Genomic DNA, 20,449 nt, shown 5'->3' with positions numbered 1-20,449 from the left:
CTATAAAACAGATCGAATGACATTTATTTTGGCAAAATCTACTTCACAAAATACTGATTATTTACGTACAGGTACTACGTAACAGCCTCAGTAGAACTTACGCTTTCTAAAAATTGATAGTAGCATGACAGATATTGAATTACATTATGCTTGATACTGAATTACATTCTGTACAAATAACATTTTCTAAATAAAAAAAAAAAGAAGAAATCAATACTATTGAAAACAACAAAAAAACGTGACAAACAGAATGTTTCTTTCAACAAAAAAATTTAAAGTAAATGCATTACTGGAAAATAATTTTTTTTTTACAAATTCTGTATTTCAATAAACATTAATGTTACCTTGACTAATATTGACTTCACTTGCTGTTTTTCTCAATCTTGAACCAACACTTTCATTCTCTTGCTGTAACTGTGATGTTTCTGTGAGGGCTCCATTTGATCGAGCTAAATGAGACCTATAAGGACCTCTTGAGACATTGCCGGCTAATAATGAAACATGAGAAACCGATCTTTTAACAGTGATATTAACGGGTTTATCATCGCTGTTAAATGAACTTCTTCTAGTTAAATTTGGTTCAAATCGTCTTGGAATTGATTTTGGTGCTCTAAACATAGCCTCGTCTCTTGAACTATCTCTTCTTTCCCCATTCGATGATTTTATTGAATCGTCTTCAAAAACTTCTACTGGTTTCGTTTCTTTATAAGTAGTAATAACAAAATTATTTAAAGTACTAGCTTGTTTCACATCGACCAAATTATTCCTAGTTTTAACAGAATTTTCAATATCATTTACAGTCACTTCAGGTCTGGACAATCTTTCAGTTATAACTGTTGAAAGCTCATTCATAACAGCAGTTTTCTCAAAATCCACAGCAGCTGTTTGCTGTTCTTCATTTATATCACTACGCTTCAACAAATCAGGTTTTGAGCTTTCAGTTATTAATTTTTTTCTGTCTGATGATTTTTTGACTGAATAATCATTTAATAACTCAACTTTATTATTGTATTTTTCTTTACTCTTATCAGTAGTTTTAGAAATGACTAGTTCACTCTTCTCTTCTACAATTTTGCCCAGTGTTTCAGAAACATTTCCCGATGGTTTTTCTTTTTCATTTATAACAGTTTTACTATTAGTTTCATCATTAAAAACTTGCTTCTTGTTTTCAGTCTGTAAAATTGATTCTGGACCAAACACTTCAGTCAAATTTCCAATAGTTACAGTATCAAATTCTGTAACAGTAGGCGAGTTAGTTTCATCTCGGAATGTTGGAGGGGCAGGTAATTTATATTCCCAGTCAAGATTATCAGTATTATTATTCGTCGATGACTCAGGCTGGTTTGTCAAACTTGATGGAGGTGAAGGTAATGATAATAATGAGAGTGGTGGTTCTTCTCCTACACCAGATTCAAGGCTTGTATGATCTCTAGTCGCATTATGGAAAATTCTATCTATCTCATCATCATCGAGTCGTAATTCTGAATTATCTACTTGCTTCTGTTCCTCTTCAACTTCGACTCCTGATTCTGCAAGTAAATAAAACCATTATGATAATAAAAATTTAGTGTATTAGAATATCATATTCATATATCACACTACATTATCAGCTACATACAGAAGCAAGCTGTATACAAAATAACTCATCTGTACAATTTTCATAAATATTTTTAACTTTTTCTGATACTATTTTTTTTTATACAATTTTAGCTTATATCTATGACATAAGCTAAAATTGTAAAAGTATAAAAAAACTGTAGTAAAAGTATAATTAATTGTAAAGTAATTCATACAGAATATACATTCCCTATTATAATTAATTAAGTACGTGTTATGAATGTAATAGTACACAATTCTGCTTTTGAGTAGTACCATAAGAATTTCAAACAATATAAAATTATCTTAAGCAATTACATACAAAAAAATACATGTGTCTTTATTCTAACTTCTGCAAAAAAAAAGTAATAAAATATTTTAATAGCATTATTCAAGGCTGATATCTATCAATGAATATGTATTTTTGCAGTAATACCAACACAATATTACTGCAATATACCGATTGTATATTTTATTTACTAAACTATTCATTCCACACCAAATGTAGCAAGAACAAACTTTTATGTTTTGCATTCAGATTTTTATAACTTTATTTACTGAATAACAATTATATGTTAAGTAAAATTATATGTTAACAATTCCACGATTTTTATCATTTAAAGTTTATTTTCTTAACAGTCTTAATAAATCATTTACAACGTAATACATAAGGTTTGACAATAATGTTCATGAACAAGTCACTATGTGCTTGTGATCATAATAAATACAAATAAAATATTACTGACATCATCGAATTTATCTCTCATCTGCTTTTTGATTGACATTATTAGTCTTCCTTTTTGTGTCAAGCATTTTACTTTTTAATATAATATATTTTTACAGGCATCACCAGGAATTTTCATAAATCAGTGTTAAATGTTAACTATGAAAGATAATCTATTAAATGCAACTTTAATCGGTTACTTTACATTTTTCAATTTCTAGAATGTTACTCCCAGAAACATTCGTCTTTTTATTTGAGTTTTTCTGGGTGAAAAACGCTTTCACATTATTATCGCCTGAACACAACGAATTTGTTATAATAAACTAAGATTAATCACATTATATATATATATATATATATATATATCAATTAAAGTAATAAAATTTCCATTTGCTTTGCAGAAAAGAGCATGAATAGCTGGAACACACTACAGTAATTCACCACATACTTGTTTATAGATGGACGGCCCTAAGAAATCGTAAAGTATTTTAACTGTTGTAAAACCATCACATAGTAATGTATATCTCACCTAAGAATTGGTGTCTATTATTGTCTATTTGTTTTGTGATATAACATAACAAAACTGGCAGAGCCTGAATTAAAGCAATAAACATAAAATATCCAGCTAAACTTGACAAAATAGAAATAAAATCAAGAGTAATAATTACTATTATAAAGTTAATGTAAAGTAATAGCAAATATTTAATCAAGAAAACATCACTTTTCAATTACTATAATATAAAGGGAACTAAAAGGTTTGAAAATCACGACTTCTACGACCAAAGTAGAGGTAGTGAACACTGATAGCATGAAAAATCTTTACCGATTTTAATAACAGTTTGTATAAAATTAAACAGCTTATTCAGTTAACAGCTTATGCAATTGTTCAACATAACTGTATGCAAATTTTGCACGCAATTGATGATCTTGTATTACATAAAAATATTGCTGTAATCATTAATCAATGAGCAAAAGCACAAAAATAATAATTTGCCAGGATTTGAATATTCACAAGAGAAAGCAGTACAAGATGAAGGTGAACAATCATGTTATATGACATTTTATGTCATAGCATCACAGGTGATGAGAAATAAATTATCAATACAAATCTGAAAGGAAACAAAAAAAACAAATTTTCCACAGCAAAAAAAAAAAACTTTTTTTCAGAACAAATCAATGGTCAAGATATACTACTAAATACTTTCTTTTTTTTTAATATTAAACATAATATTTGTTACGAACTCATAAATTCGGGATACAGCCAAACATGCTGACTAGAAATTATGGAAGTTTACCTGATTACACCCAAAAGGTGAAAAACCTACATTTTGATAAAAAAAGTTATAAACACAGAGAAACAATGCAAAGAAACTTTATTGATTGTGAGCTAAGACACTGGAAAACAGTAACATCTGAGGTATTTTTAATCACATTTTCTTAAATTTTTGCGCAAAACTATTTTGAATAACAGAATGAAAAAGAGCTACACACAGTTATGCTACAACAATCCAACATCAGCTACTATTAAAAAAAAAGAAAAATTTCCAAATCGTCACTGAAAGCAACATAATTTTCACATAAGATATGACAAAAAAGTTTACAACGGAACCACCAGAAAAGCTTTTTTATATATAAAAATACATTTAAAAAAAACCAACTGATTTTGTGAACAGGAAGGCTTGAATATACATTAAATAAGCAAATGAACTGAATTAAAAACCTCTTTTTTTTTGTTGATTGAAAAGTTAAAAAAAAATTCAAGAAACTCATACATCTTTCAAGATAATGAACTTGCTCAAACAGCACTGTCTGTGAGATATTTTTAGGATATGTAAAAGTAATATATTTGAACTTTACCTCTTTTAATCATTATATCTTTTGTTAAAAACTAAGCTAATAAATTTTAATTATCAAAAGTGATATAATCTCAGTTCTGAAAATTAAACAAAAAAGAAATTTTCAAAACTGATATGAGAGGTTGATTATGAATTGACAACAGTATACATACATTAATTTTATTACAAGTTCATGAACATTATTGCTATAGCTTTTCAATTTTTGTTTCATAAATTTGTTTAAGATTTATTCATTTAAGGCATTTAATTGAATTTAACTCTCTAATTTAGTAAAGTAAATTTCTGAAAGAAAAGAATCTACTTGATTACTTTTAAAAAACTGCTAATGTAATATTACTAACACATTATAATGGACACAGATATTATAAAATGTCTTTCACTTCTAAATTTAGATTAAATGAAATGAAATTAAATTAAACCAAACATTCAATGAAATGTTTTTTGTTTTTTTTTCACTAATATCATCAGGTGTATTGAATGGCTTAATAACAGAATAGTATGAAGTAGTAATACTTACAGAAAATATTATCTCAAAACAAACGTTTTATAGAATATTCAACATCAACAAATATGTATATGACTGTTATATGCACAAAAATGTCCCTGTTAATAAACATTTGACTGACTATCCGAGTGTAATGGTCTCAATGAACTCAGTAATAATTATTATTCAATAAAATAATATATGGTTAATATTATTTAAACATTAATTAAATTACAGTATGTATTGATTAAACCAAATATCAAATTATTTATTTCTAAATATTAGACATAGTGAATCTACCATATCACAATCCATAATAATAGATATAGCATTGGATCAGACATTAACCTCAAAAATTAGTAATTGTGGGAGAAAAAAGACTATGAAAAAATTGCAAGAAAGTTGTGATTAAAATGGAAAATTGTGGTAGTGAAGATATTACGACTGAGATTTTTTGATAAATACTATTAGATAAGAATAATGTACTTGTATGAATTTGAATGATGGGCTAATAGAAAATGGAGTTTTTAAATAATAAAATTATCGAAGCCATGACAAGCAAAAATCAGGAGCTAATGTGAAAGAGGAGACTGAAAGAGAATACAATGGAGGAGAAGTAGAAGGAAATTGAAGTTAAGATTGTTTACAGATAAAAAAAAAAATCTTCACATCATGATGTATTATTTGGAAGAAAGTGTAATGAAATACACAACTATGACAGACTAAAATTTAAAAAATAGCGAGAATATACAGCAAAGTGTTTCAGAGCTAATTAATGATCAAATATTTCTTGCAACAAAAATCAGTATGATTTGCTGTTATATCAAGTAGCCTATTTCAGTTTTGAGGTTAATCACAACCAATTAAGAAATTAAGAAGTAACCAATTAATTATCAAGAAATTCACATGTTACCTATAGTTTTTATTTTAAATATAAAAGTCTTCAGAATTGACAATTACCGTAAATAAAATGTATTCATTCATTATTTTATTAATTAGCTGAATTACACAAAATTTTATGTGATACAAGATTAATATAGAACAATTAAACTATCATCTTCATTTAAACAGTTTACAGGACATTAGCTGCAACAGGTATTTATTTTTAAAAAAATTATAACTCTGATTTACCTGACTTTTAACTAACCTGTCAATCCCAAATAAGTTGGTTAACAGGGGGTCTTCTACTGTACGTACATATACCACTCACATTAACACACTTGTTCATTAAATAAAATTCTTATTTATCTATATCCCATAATTAAATCTAATTCTTTTAATAGCCATAAAAAAATTTTTCTTAACAAGATCACTAACCAACATGAAGTTGTACTTTTTTAATTATCCAAATTATCAGTAATTAAAATAAATTTAATGCAGTCATGAATAAATACACAAACATGTGTGCGCATACGTAGATATAAAAGACATTCAAAATGTAGTTAAAAAAATAATTAAAAATAATACTGCTTCTATTGAAACAACCTTTCACTGCAATCATATTTTTATTTTAATTAAAATACACTATATCATTATGATATATAAAAAAATTCTGAAAGCAAAATTCTGTTAAATGGTCACAAGGATATTTGGTGAAGTTATCTTTTAAGTGCTCATGGATCCTGATGATACAGTGAGTTATCAGTTTATCTATAGTAACATTGGAATCATTACATTATGTCGTATGAAACAAAATGGAGAATATAAAAAGATGCAGTATAAAATAAATACTATTTTATCTCAAATGACAGTTCAAGAATTTTAAAATAATTTTGATTATGTTAAAATAACTCAACCAATATAGTTAAGTTGTTTACACTAAGTATTGAGCATCAATGAATGTTATTTACAAAAACCCTTCCTATTTCAGATATAAAACTTTTTTTTGTTGTTTTGAACTGTGTTGATCAAAATAACTATACGTATATACAAAAAAAATTGGAAAATTTTAATAAAATTCTACCAAACAGTATAAAGATAAAAGAAAAGATTCTCAAGATTAATTAACTTCATTCAAAAAGAAAATGTTAAGAACAGAAAATAAACGAAGAATTATTTGTTAAAGAAATACACCATGTATATTTTCATGATTATTCAATTTGAAATAGCGTTAGTGTGTATAAAATTATTTAAGAAAGAGAAAATTAAGAAAAGAATCAGAGAAAATATTTTATATTACAAATATAAATGATAATAGCACTTAGTAAAATAGAGAGCATGCAAACCTGAATTATGGCCATTCCCGCATGCATTTGGACAAGCCTCTGCTAAGCACTCCACATTCTTCCATCGTCCCAGTTGTGGACTTTTTGATAAGAAAGCTGGCACATCCTTAAGATTTCCGACCGAAAAATTTCTTTCTCTGCTAATTTCTCCTTTATTAACGTAACCAGTGTCTGATTGAAACTCTTTTAAACTTGTTTTATTTTCAGGTAACTCAGTCTTTATAAAAACAGATGATGTTGATGATGTAATCGACAACTGATCATCTGTCGGTAATGTTTCTGAAACTCTATTAACCGAAATAGCAGTATCAACACTTCCAAGCCTACAAATTCTTCTTTTTGATGTAATATCATTTACGGTTTTTACAATGTTTGTTTCTATATGTTTTTCATTATTATCACTATCACTAATGACCTGAGTACGACTAGAGTAACTGTTTGTACATGACTTATCTGTAGAAGTGACTTTATTACGTTCACTTGAAATTATGTTCCTAGGCTTTGGTGCAGGCGCAGGATATGATTTCCTACTTTTACGAGGCAGTGTTGTATTTACAGAAGACTTTGTAGTATCTGAACCACCACCAAGAGTTGTACTACTATCAGATGAAACAGACTCTGTTCGAAAAACAGTTCTAGGTTTTGGTTTTGGATGCTCCACTGTTAAGTAAGGTGCGGGTTAGGTGTGAAGTAAGGTCATGCACAAACGACCCATGGAGAACAGGAACAGAAAAGGAAGAAAAATATACACACAATATTAGTTACAATAATTTATAAACAAAAATAAAAATCTACAGATTAACCCTTTGATGAACGATGGTATTTTCAGTTTCATGTCTTTTGATTTCTCCTAAAGATTTTATCAATAAAATAAAAATAACTTCTCATTAATTTACTACTTCTTTTTAAAGGACTAACAGCAACTGGTCACTCTGTAACTACAATTGTTTTTCTAAAATAGCATTAGTAAATAATTAAGTTAAAATTTCATTAAAACTATTCATATTAACATGACCCATAGTATTTCTTTTACACTACATGTAAACAAAATTAATTTCTCAACCAAATATATAATTTATAACTACTGCAACAAAGTCAAAACGTACATAAATACACGAAGTCCTTATCACAAAACCTACAAGTTGGGTATATAGTAGACATCACTGTCAATCAAATGTTATGATAGTTCTGTGATGGACCAACTCTTAAACCTGAATAAAAGTGCAGTTATGTTTAATTGTTTGCTTATGCCTGTTTAATAAGTGTATTTTAGAAATAGGAGTTCAATTAAAATACACTTTAAGAGACTATATATTATTGATATATATATAAAGACTGTAATCAAGCTAGTAGTCGTCGCTATAAGGCAAAATTCACAACCACAAAAATAAGGGTTTCAAGAATATCAATAAATAAAACTAAACCAAAAAAATTACAATGAAATTGTAAACTGTATGGTAACAGTCTTGCATTTATTACCTCTTCTGCTCAAAAAACAAAAATTTCTGTAATATAAATAAAACTGTTTTTATCAGAATGATACTGATATCAAAAAAGGTAAGACACTACACATTTCTATTATCAAAATCTGTTATTAATTTAGAATCTTGTTTAAAATAAAAATACATGTTAAATATATGTAATAGACAATAGATAATAAACAATGTTTAAGCGTTCCATATAGTAAGCAAAAAATAGAAAAATTTGTTACAAAACTCTTACCGGCTCAATTTCTTTTATTAAACAAATAATCATAAGAAAGTATTACTTCTGTAAATGTGGACTACATATAAATGAAATTGGGCTGGTAAGAGTTTTGTAAGAAATTTTTCAAGATTTTTTGCTTGTTATATGGAATGCTTATTATCTATTATTATACATCTATTGTCTATTACATAAATATTTAACTTCTTTTTAAAAATAAAATTCTAAATTAATAACAGATTTTGATTACATAAATGTAGCGCCTTACCTTTTTTGATATTAGTATTATTTTGTTAAAAACAGTTTTATTTATATTACAGACATTTTTTTTTTTTTGAGAGAAGATGATATCTGCAAGACTTTTAACAGTTTACAATTTCATTGTAAATATTTTTTGATATCATTGCGTTTGTTAAGATTATTATTTTATTATTTTTATGAACTACTGATTGCTATCTTATGGATTTATTATTAAAATTTATTGCCTTTCTAGAACAAACAAATATCGATTTTTTGAATTTCTCATATCATTCACTTCATACCGTATTTTTCCTTTTTTAATAAAACTAGTATAATGATCTTCACGAATCGAAGATTCATAATGTAATACTTTTTTTTTTAATGAAGGGATGGGAATTAAAAAAATTATTTCACCTCAGTACTTTCATTTACATAAGAGTATTTACTATTAAAACAAGCTATAGAGCTATAGATTCTTTAAAATTCTATTATTTCAAGTACATTATCAAGTTTCTGTACACTACCTAATATTATCAAGTACTGCTACCTGGTGCACAATTAGTACACTACCTTTTTTGAGGAAAAAGTTACATATTCAAGTCCTCCTGCAGTTCATTAAATTAAAAAAAAAAATTGTCTAACAAAATTTGAGATATTTTTTGAAATTATTCTTTATTTCAAATCCAATTGAACTGAAATATAATGCTTTCATGCTTATTTTTGAATTTTTTCCCCATTTTAATTTCACTTTTAGGTTAGGTCATGTTTAGAACTATAAACATAATTTGTTGACTTTGTCATGCCGTCCAGTTCTGTGGACTCTTACCAGTGAACATCTAACAAACTTTTTGATTACAAATAGAAATAAAATCATTTCAATACGTGCTAAAATATTCTTTAAACAAATGTGACTGGTATGTAGGTACATAGAAATAACACAAAAAGCAATTTTCACAGTTTCATCCCATTTATGCTTTTCAATTGAGTAGTTGAAACCAATAATACACATTCATACTTCCAATTATTAAAGTGGGCCCTAATATTCTAGAGTGGCTATGCTCATCAAAGGGTTAAAATAAACAAATATTATACATACTATATCCTACTTATTAAATATTTTCTCAAGACTAATATAATTCAATACATTCCAAATTTTTAAAGAACTTATAACTAAGTATATAAAATTATTCTAAAATGTAAATCAGACAGTTTGTGATTAGTTGACAAATTATGGTAGAAAAAATAATTAAATGAAAACCTTATAAACACAGAAAAAACAACTAACTACATAATACATTAATTATCAATTCACTAATAGTGTTCGTAACTAAAATAAGCCTAAAATCGATAGACAAGTAAATCAAATATAAATAGATTATTCAGCAAAATAACTATGAATTCTATTTACTGTATTTATAAATTATCTCTTAACAAACAACATAGGTGAACAGTGTGGGCCTATATATATGTCTAAATATTATATTAAAACTAACAGCACTAAATAGTATCAAAAGGTTAACTTACTGGATTCTACAAAAAAATTATTTGGGTTCTATTTATGTTAATGAAATACTACACTAATTAATGAACAAAATTCATTTTTTCTACATCAGTTTTTAAACCTATGATAAAAAAATTTAAGTGAAGTTTAGAAATCAAAAAATCTAAATATTAATCACTAAAATCTACAACAGATAAATCTAAAACAGATGTGTTTACTTAAAAGTTAAACACATTTTTATACGTACTCTTCAGGCCTATCTGACTCGGAAATAATATCATTTAAATTTTTTAAAAAACTATTCCAAGAATCTAAAGATTCTTGTCGATTAACTAATAAATCAGATGGAGGCGGAGCTAATAGATTGCATTTTACTGGTGGAGTTTGTGATCTTTTAAAAACAAAATTTGGTGAAAATGGTTGTGGTCCATTTAAAGATGCATAAGCACTTTTATTTGAATCTAAAACAGATTGTGATCTTTTAAGTCTGTTATCTGCAACAGCTGGTGTAAATGAATTAATGTTAAATGAATTTCTGCGATATAAACAGTAATCAAGATTTTGAATTTCATTTTCAACTGACACAACACAATTTTCTGGTATCAATCTTAATGGACATCTTGCACTGAAACGTTCAAGGGTATTCTTAAAAATTATACTAGTTTTGTTTGATTCTTTACTGATTTTGGATTGCTCAAAATTCTCCCAGTTTTTATTTATTTTTATATTATCATGCTGATAATTATTACTGCTGCTCAAAGAACTCTGATGATTCATTAAGGAATTTCTAAATGACAAATTAACATTGTTGCGTAATTCACAGTAGTTTTTATTTTCACTACATTCAAAGTCTTTATTATTATTATTCCATACATGATTTTTATTAATTTTATTAATTGAAATATTCTCTGCATCGTACGCTTTGTCAGTGGTTATTTGTTTTGGTTCATTCTTTAAAAATTCTGAACTATTTTCATCATTTTTTATTTTAAGTTTGCTTTCTACATCAGTTGAAACTGAAAATTTTGAATTATACATAGATTCACTTTGTTCAAAATTAGCAGGTAATACAGAATCATTTTTAATAGCAGTATCTTTTGGGTTAGAAACTGAAACTTTTAAATCTGTTCTATAATTGCATGCAAACATACCTGGTGTTGTATCGTGTAAACGATCCAATGAGCTACTAGGTGTATCATCAACTACAGAATTACTCTGATGTAAATTTGGCACGACAGAATCAGGATTACTACTTGATTGCGCTACTCTAATAGAAGCAGGTAATGTTGAGGATTTTCTCAAAAGGTTGGGTTCAATTTCTTCAAGAGTAGCGGATGATGATGCTGTGGAAGAGACAGAAGGAGTTCGTTGTTTTGGAGTTTCTTCAGAGAGAGAGGACATTTTGGACTGTAAGGGTGGAGGAAGTGGAGCTGCTTTTTTCTTCCGACCTGAGAATAAATCAATTTGAATTAAATTCTGATAAAAACATCAGGTTACAATATTAAAAAAAATAAATAAATTTCACAATAAAATTATAAAATAAGAAATGAAAAGTAAACATAAAGCATACTGTCAGATGATAAACATGAAATTTATCATAGCAAATTTATTTAATAATGTATAAAGTAAGTTTAGTAAATCATCTTAGTAGTACATAAAAGTTTTTCTACGCTCTGTATACATAACTGTCAACAATTATTATTTAAAATCTTAACCATGTGTACAATAGACAAATACAAATTGCATTAAAAAAAAAATACGTACTGTCTGTGCATATCTCCTGCACACACCTGGTAATATCAAGGTTATATGCGAGTTCTTTCTACTTAAGAATTAAGTAGCCTAGCGATTTTGTTTATGTTATAACCAACTATGTGTTGTTTATCAGGTTAAAAATACCAATCAGCCAGCAGTTGCGTGAGAGAATCAATTATCCAATTTTTAAATATGAAAAATGCTCGACCACGATCTCATTTGTAAAGTTTATGGATTTAAAGATAAAAGTAAAGGCATGTTGAGAACTGAGATATTTAATTAATAAAAAAAGAGTGTTCATGTTGAGAAGTGAAGTAATAAACATTCCTAGTCAGGGAATTTTACTTGAATTCATGTCCCAAAGTACAACAATCACAATACAGTGATACTGTCAAACTCTGGCAGTGCTATGATACACAATATAGAACAATAGGCATAGCCTACCGAGTTCCACCACTGTAGGTGTTGTATGTCAGGATACATCTGCGTGCTGCATATGCGACACAAAAGTGATTTACTCAGTTTCACTGGAAGAAATTCAATTAACCCATGGCAGTCAGTCTGAACTTAGTACAAAGTGCATTAAATCTTTTTACATTAGAGATTATTTGGCGACTAGAATCTAGACAGTGATGATGAAATACAGAAGAGCATCCAGAAATGATTAGTCATATGTGATGAAATTCTACAGGTAAAGTATCTTCAAATTAGTGTCAAGTTATGATAAGTTGCATGATGACTATGTTTAAAAATAATTTAACGTATATAGAAAGAATTTCATGTAAATAAAAGTTTTTCCCAATTGCCTACAATTGCCAAAGAATACTTATTTTCTTGACACACCTCATAACTTAATACGCAACTACAATCATTATTTTCCAGTCAATTATTTTTTAATCTTTCATGTAATTTCAGACTAATTATAAAACCATGTAATGTAAATTAAGAAAACAAATATCACAGCTTTAAAATATTTGTTTAAGTTGTATATTTAGTTTGTGTTTTTATACCTATCTTAAATTTGACACAATCTAAATATTTTTAAAAATAAATGCCAGAAATTATTAAGGTCAAGAAAATAAAGGTACAACATTTTAGAAAAGTACAACAAAAATCAAATACAGAATTAAAATAACTACTAGAAATGAACAAGGAACTGTAATGAACAACTACTATTATAAACAGTAACTTTAGTTGAAAGCTAAAAAATTAATATTTTTAAATTTTTCAGATGTTCCACAAGATGAGTGTTCTGCCATCTTGTGAGTTCAGCAATCCAAAAAAAAAATGATTAACCTGATAAGGAATTCACCTTAAAAATTTTGGTTTTAAAAAACAATGGTTTATGACCTATAAATGTGTTATTTTTAACACATTGATGAATAAATAATATAAAATATTCTTATTTAAAGCATACAAAACAGATTTTAGAACACACAAGCAGTAATAAATCCAGCAACTTGGTAAAACATAATCGATGATAAATGGCATATGTTAACCAACCAGAAGGAAACAACCGGTTTTAAATTTTCATAATTCATAAAATAATATGATTTAATCTACACCAATCTACAATAGAAAAAAGTACATAAAATACATACCAGTAATAGAAACAAGAGAAGTTGATGAAATACTGTGCGACTTCATACTTGGAACAGCATTATTTTCAACTGCATTAAGGTTTGAAAGTGATCGTGATAAATTACTAGCAACTTTCGCAGACGTAGGCTCCGCTACATTAGCACTGGGTAGCTTACTTCTTCTAGGTAATGAATCTGGCAAGCTGTAAAAAAAATTACATTTCATGACATAAATATCTAATGTTTTGAAGATACTTTGTATTGTATACCTAAATTTGAGGATTTTCTGTATATTTTATAAACTAATTTAAGATACTATATCATTTAAGTAAGCATCTTACTTCCAACAGAAGATTAAATTATTTTAAGACTAATATACATTTATTAACTAACTTACAGTTTTTCATTTAATAGTTTTCAATAATTTTTAAGATAAAGAAACTCAAGGGAAGGAATAAACACAAATGCTGACCTTATACTTAATAAATGATTATAAAGAATGAAATATAAGAAAATTACTATACTGAACTGTCTCAAGTGTCAGATATGGAAATAAATATAACAAAGATAATTAAGTGTAAGACATATAAAAATAATTTTATGAGTTGAAAGTATGTATCTTAAATATTACAATATAAGTGCATTTGATTGGAAAGTGTATTTAACTTTTCATCTACAACTCTCACTCTCTATCTCTCTCTCTCTCTCTCTCTCTCTCTCTCTCTCTATATATATATATATATATATATAATTACAATAACACAGTTGACAAAACAACTGAAAATTATATACTAATCTTTTTTACAAGTAAGAAAATATAATATAAGATGTACGGTTAAAATTGGGTTTTAAACAACACTGATTAATTGATTTAAGATATTTAGAAGTCTCCAGATATCAGATATCTAGCGCAGCTTTTTTGATTTGAGGTCAATAGGCAACTGCATCCATTATTTGTATAATGAATGTACCTGTAGATGGTTACATCCATGGATTCTCCCAAGCCAGTAAAGTTATGTTATAAAACCCAACCCACAAATTGGTGATTAGGCACAGTATCAAGGAACTATTAACATTTAACAAGTTTGGTCGGCCATGAACTATCAACTTCTCACACGGGAAGACTAGTGCTAATTACCTGAACAACTTTACACATGGAAAAATTTGAGATTAATGGTATAATAAGGAAGAAGTGAAAATAGAATCGAAGAAAGAACAATCAAATTTTGAAAAGAAGTTGTTTTATAATAGTCTTGATATCCACAATAGTTGACAGAGAATTAGCTGGGAAATTAAAAGACTGTATCAAAAATTCAAATGACAGTACTTCTGAATAGCTGTTTCTATTTGCTAAGATGAAAAATGAATGTAAACATCATCAAGATAAACAAACCGTGTGATGAGTTTAAAGTGAAGACTGTAGGTAAATTAAACTGAATGGTTAGAGCTGGGTATGTAGTGCCAACCTCCTATTCATGAATTAGGCAACAAAGAAGTGAAGAACAGACAGTGATTAGGGGGGAAAACAAGAAGTGCACATACAACTGAAATAAGAAATTGATGAATAGATTGCAAAGATAGGAAACAATAAAAGAAATTTCTTCTGGTAATTGAGGCAAGAACTGAATGAAGGAAGTTGAAAGTAATTACAGGTTAAACATACTTGAAACTTTTAAAGGAACATCTATTCTAAGCATTTAAAAAACAAAAAATCTGAAACAGGTTAAATGCTAAAGTCGGGTTTAATAATCTAGATCCAAAGAGTTTAATCTAATGATTAAGTTAACAGTTGATCCAATGGAGCTGTTACCATTAGGTTTTTTAATGCTAAATCAAAAAAAATTATATAACAAACAAACCTGTTGCTCTCAGGACTTTCACTAAGCACTGATGCTTCATGATAACCACTACTATCTGAGCTATTTCTGGAATGACAAATGACTGTAGCTTGAGAACCTTGGCTTGATGATTGTTGCTGTTCACACTTCTGTAACATATACATACCACTTTCTTATAATATTATGAATTATATTTTACTACAATAATTACTAAAATTTCTGCAAAAAGAAATAAAAAATAAAAATATTATCAAATAAAAAAACTTTAATTGAAAGACTGCTTTTTAATCTTTACTTTTAATTAGAATTCAAATCTAAACAAAAACCTTTTCTAAAAGAACAGATTAAGAAAAGTAACAAAGTGTTAAGTTTTAATATAGCACAATAAAAATGATTCATTTTTTCTTTACTTTTACTGGTGAATTCATAAATTATTTTAAATATATAGAAATATATGCTGTAATACTGTTAATTAAGCCTTTATCAAAGCACAAAGATTCACATCACTCAAGTGTAAAGTTAAAAAACTAATGTAGATTCCAAAACAGTAAGCGAAATCAGTTAACATAAAGCAGATTGATAAAATGAAGCAGTAGGTAAAAGTTTTTACTTAATAAAAAATCATGACCATTTTATTTGGATTAAATGCATCTAACTTCACATTTTTAGAACTTGTTATGAGATATCTTCAATTTCATTAGGTCTTCTTAATGTATAATGAAAATAATTTTGTATGGCCATAATACAAGCAGTAAACAGAGAAAATGTTTCTTTAGTAATTGTAGTTACAACACTCTTTTCATAATATAACATTACTGTAAACTTTGAGCAGTTACAATAACGCCTATTGCTTGTTCTATATTCAGCATTTTAAAACAAATAGCAATGCTACCTCTTTGGGAATCAAACTTTTTCCCTATTTGAGAGAATTATATAATGTTCTGAAAATTAATACAAAGATTATATAGTGTAAAATTATATTAAAAATTAACTATTTTAATCTTATACGTAATTTTAACGTGATCTAATAAGCCATGAACTTGAGTGTCTGAACGAGAACACCGGTGTTTTAAGAAAAAGTAAAGTTTTTATTTTACACCTCTTAATAATGTTTTACGTATAATTCTGAAGTGACAACAATTAAGTTTTAATTTACACACTCTCAGTCAGATAGCAGCTATTTTAAGACTGTTGCATAGGCGAAGCTGTTTGAGTTCAGGCTTCATGACATCGCCACTATAAAAGCAGTGCATGAACAGGTTTGCAAAATAATGTTAGTGACTGTCACACAAAGAAATTATACACAAGACTATCACAGACATTCTCGAAGTGACAAAACCATATGTAAGTGGTGAGAACAGTTTTTGGAAACTTGAAGTGTTTTGAAAGGACACTCATCAATTAGGGCTAAAACACAAAAAGAATTAGACTGTCTTTCCAATAAAGCCCAAAACATTAAGTCTGTAATGAGTCATCACTAAACAGTCCACAAGCACTGCCCATATGTTGTTCACAATTGATTGAAACGCCAAAGAATACAGCAACCATGAAAGCGATTCCTGCAGATTTGCTCACCAAAGTAAGAAATGAGGTGGAATATCAGTTTGATATCTGCAGGGCTGTAAAATGTTTTCATATTGAGTTAAAATTAATAGGAAAAAAAACTTTAGACTTTGCACTTTCATGTAATAAAACATAAACCTTTGATGTTTTTAATTCTAAATATGGTAAAGTAAATTTAATTTAAACCTGCTGAGTTATTTTCCAGACACCCGATATTTCATGGTATCAAGAAAATTATTCTCATAAAAAAAGACTAAAATATTTCATAATTTTGGTAAGTTTATTATTTAGGTAAGCGCACTTATTAAGAATGTTAATGTAAAAGTAATAAAAACAGTAGCAATTTGTAGTTTATTGTTATGTTACTAACAATTAATAAAATAGACAGCAATGCACAAGAAAATTAATTGATACTTGCAATAAATAAACTTTTTATATTTTGATATTTAACAGTTTAATACATTTATATTTTTTAATAGCTGATAATAAATGTACTTTTATTATTAACATGTAATATAACCTTTGCCTTTTTAATTATTATTACTTTCAACAACCACAGAAAAGAGAGCTGCTAACTATGAACTAAAATATTACTTTTATTTTTTAATATATATCCCTGGAATAATAACCATCAAGTACATTAATTACTAAATTCAAAATTTTTTTTTAGAAAATAAATTCCAATACCACCTAACAACACATTTAAACCCAGTTTTAATCTGACTGCCATTTTTTTTTTTCGTAAAATAATCTCATACATAAATTACTTTTTAGTGAAAACCTTAAGTGTTTAATTTTTTAAACTTGCTGCAATCCAACATATTATTCAGAAAAATTAAATTACTTTCATAAAAAGAAAAAAATCTGAGTTTTGGTTGTATCAAAATTTGGCTTTGAGAAATCATTTAAAAAAAATTGAGATATTTTGATAGTTCTTATTCCTAAAAAATTGTTTTTTTTTTTTTTTTAATTTGAATCTTGTGCCTGCACTTTTGAGACTGCACATGTAATTAAATGTTTTTTAGGAACAACCAGATTGATTTTTTTTGCAACTGGATAAACCATACTCTTTCTTAACAGTATCTAAAAAATTAATCTTTTGTCATTAAATATTTATTTTACTGACATATATTTCAATATAAATTTTTTTTAAGAAGCTTGAAAAGATTATAACAAGTTTTGGGTATTTGTTTAACATGTAATAAGATATTTACAGTATTTAAAGAGTTAAAATTATAATTATTTTAATGTAAACCAAACTTATTAATCTATTTATTACATTTATATAACTGCATCACTTTATTTATTTATTTATTAATGTGGATTGCCTAACCACTAATTTTTTTATTTATAATTTTGTACTTTCTATGCTGCTCTGAAAGGTTTTCCCTTTGTTTCCCTTGAATCTTCCAGACAAATGCTGAAGAAGTTTTTTCTTAAATAGTAAACCTTCCATTCCTGATATGTTTTAATTTTTGTGTATTAATCTAAATGAAGTGCTGATTTATTTAAACCATTGGTTCAATTTAGTTCAATCATTTTACAAATAACCAAAAGAAGGGTTTTTATTTATGCTGTAAATGTTAAGTTTATGACTAATTTGTGGGTTAAAATCAAAGCAAAAATTCCAGAAAAAGTTTTTTCTCAAAAGTGGTTGCAATAACTTTTAATTAAATAAATTCAACAATTTATTCCCCTGCCATACAATAATATATATTTTTTACAGGAACTCATTACACTTATCAGGTGATTGAGGTTTATACTGAGTTACGGAACACACAATTATTTTTAGTAACAATTTCTGCAACAAATTTTGTATGTATTAAAAAAAAAATATTGTAGAGCGATTGCTAGCTTTGTAAATTATCACTTCAAATCTTATAAAATCAGCAATGAAAAACATTCTAAACACATAAAAATAAGAATGAAGACATTTGTATTATTATTATTACTTAAAACATTTTTGAATTCATATGATCCTTAAAATGAGGTCTGTTTAAGTATAGTTTTTTTATCAAAATATGAGTTCACATTTTACTCAACTGATTTTAATAGTAAATCCCAATTAAAATATTGAAATAATAAAAATTACATAAAAACAAGATCCTTATCTCTAATTAAAAAATAATATGAAGAATGATTTTTTTATATGATCAATTCCACCAACAGGTATGAAAATAATGTACATAAATCTACCTCATTTTTTTCAAGCATATTGATAGTTTTACATTGTGTAGTCCTGTTTAATGACAGCACATATTTAATATACTATGCTATTAGCTAACAATAAATATTTTACAACTTATTTTAAAAAATCATAGTTTCTTTGTTAAATAAATTGTTATAATTACTAAAATAATTTTAAAGATGAATTATATAAACACTATTAAAACACACATCCATACTTTCTCATACATCTATAAATTATTTATTAATGAATGCAGTAAAATAATAGAAAATATAGTATCGAAACGTACACTAGAATTGTTATCAATGGTGTTATTATTGTTATTGTTGTTAATATTATTGTTATTATTATTATTGTTGTTGTTAGCAGCAACAGGGGGTTTTGGTGCAGGCCTGCGTTTTCGAATGGGTCGATTAGGTGGAACAACAGGTGGGGGAGATGCAGATGAGCCATCAGATCTAGTGGGAGATAAACTGCGACCTCCAAGACTGCCACTGCTCATACTGCCTTCACACTGCAACATAAATTATCTGTTAAGTTCCATAATTAAATAAAGAGATAAATGATAGTAAAATAATTATATTCATGCAAAACTATAATTAAGATAAGTTAATTAGCAAACACAAAATGAGAAAATAAAGCATTAATATATGTATTCATTCACCATTTACATTCAACTACTTACTAATTAGAAAATATATATAGAATGATACTATGTTTCGTAACAAAAAAGAACTTACAATCTGGTTTGTATAAAAATATTTTACAAAGATATTGATTGTGGACTCAACATTAAATATATTTATATTAGTTATTATGCATTTCTATACATACTACACTGCAGATATCCATGCCAATATATCGTATTACATCAAAATATGTAAGTGTATATATAGACATATATAGTGTCCCATGAAGAAACAAAGAAACTTTCAGCATGTTCTACTGGTGAAAATAATGAACATTTCATATAAATATAGTTATGTTTTAAACGTTATGTTATGTTATATAGTTAATGCTAGTTATGTTATATAAACGTTTTGCTTTCAGGTAATGGTTACCAAAACGTTTCACCTGTATTTCAGCTCCTCTAATAAAAAGAGCCCTATTGTAATTTTTAGAACCCAAATTAACAAGTAAAGTTGATGGTTTCTTATGTAATATGAGCTGGTAAATAGAAAAAAAGTCCCACAAC

General features: G+C 27.1%; 1 protein-coding gene across 6 annotated transcripts in view; it reads right to left on the bottom strand.

Moving 5' to 3' along the window:
• The window catches only part of LOC142318947 (uncharacterized), an 848,641-nt gene that overhangs the window by 14,769 nt on the left and 813,423 nt on the right, over positions 1–20,449 (bottom strand). For 3 of the 6 annotated variants that reach the window (XM_075355629.1, XM_075355631.1, XM_075355632.1), the window contains 6 exons: positions 19,544–19,768; positions 15,525–15,652; positions 13,687–13,868; positions 11,482–11,778; positions 6,886–7,545; positions 345–1,529 (listed from right to left, as the gene is read on the bottom strand). In XM_075355629.1, coding sequence (XP_075211744.1) covers positions 345–1,529; positions 6,886–7,545; positions 11,482–11,778; positions 13,687–13,868; positions 15,525–15,652; positions 19,544–19,768 — 2,677 coding nt within the window. The remainder of the gene's footprint in view (positions 1–344; positions 1,530–6,885; positions 7,546–11,481; positions 11,779–13,686; positions 13,869–15,524; positions 15,653–19,543; positions 19,769–20,449) is intronic. The other 3 variants (XM_075355630.1, XM_075355633.1, XM_075355634.1) reach the window with 3 other exon arrangements.

Source organism: Lycorma delicatula, chromosome 2, assembly GCF_047948215.1.
Source record: "Lycorma delicatula isolate Av1 chromosome 2, ASM4794821v1, whole genome shotgun sequence".
Classification (NCBI taxonomy): Eukaryota; Metazoa; Arthropoda; class Insecta; order Hemiptera; family Fulgoridae; genus Lycorma; species Lycorma delicatula.
The sequence above is the reverse complement of the archived record's forward strand: the minus strand, read 5'-3'. Positions and strand labels throughout refer to the sequence as shown.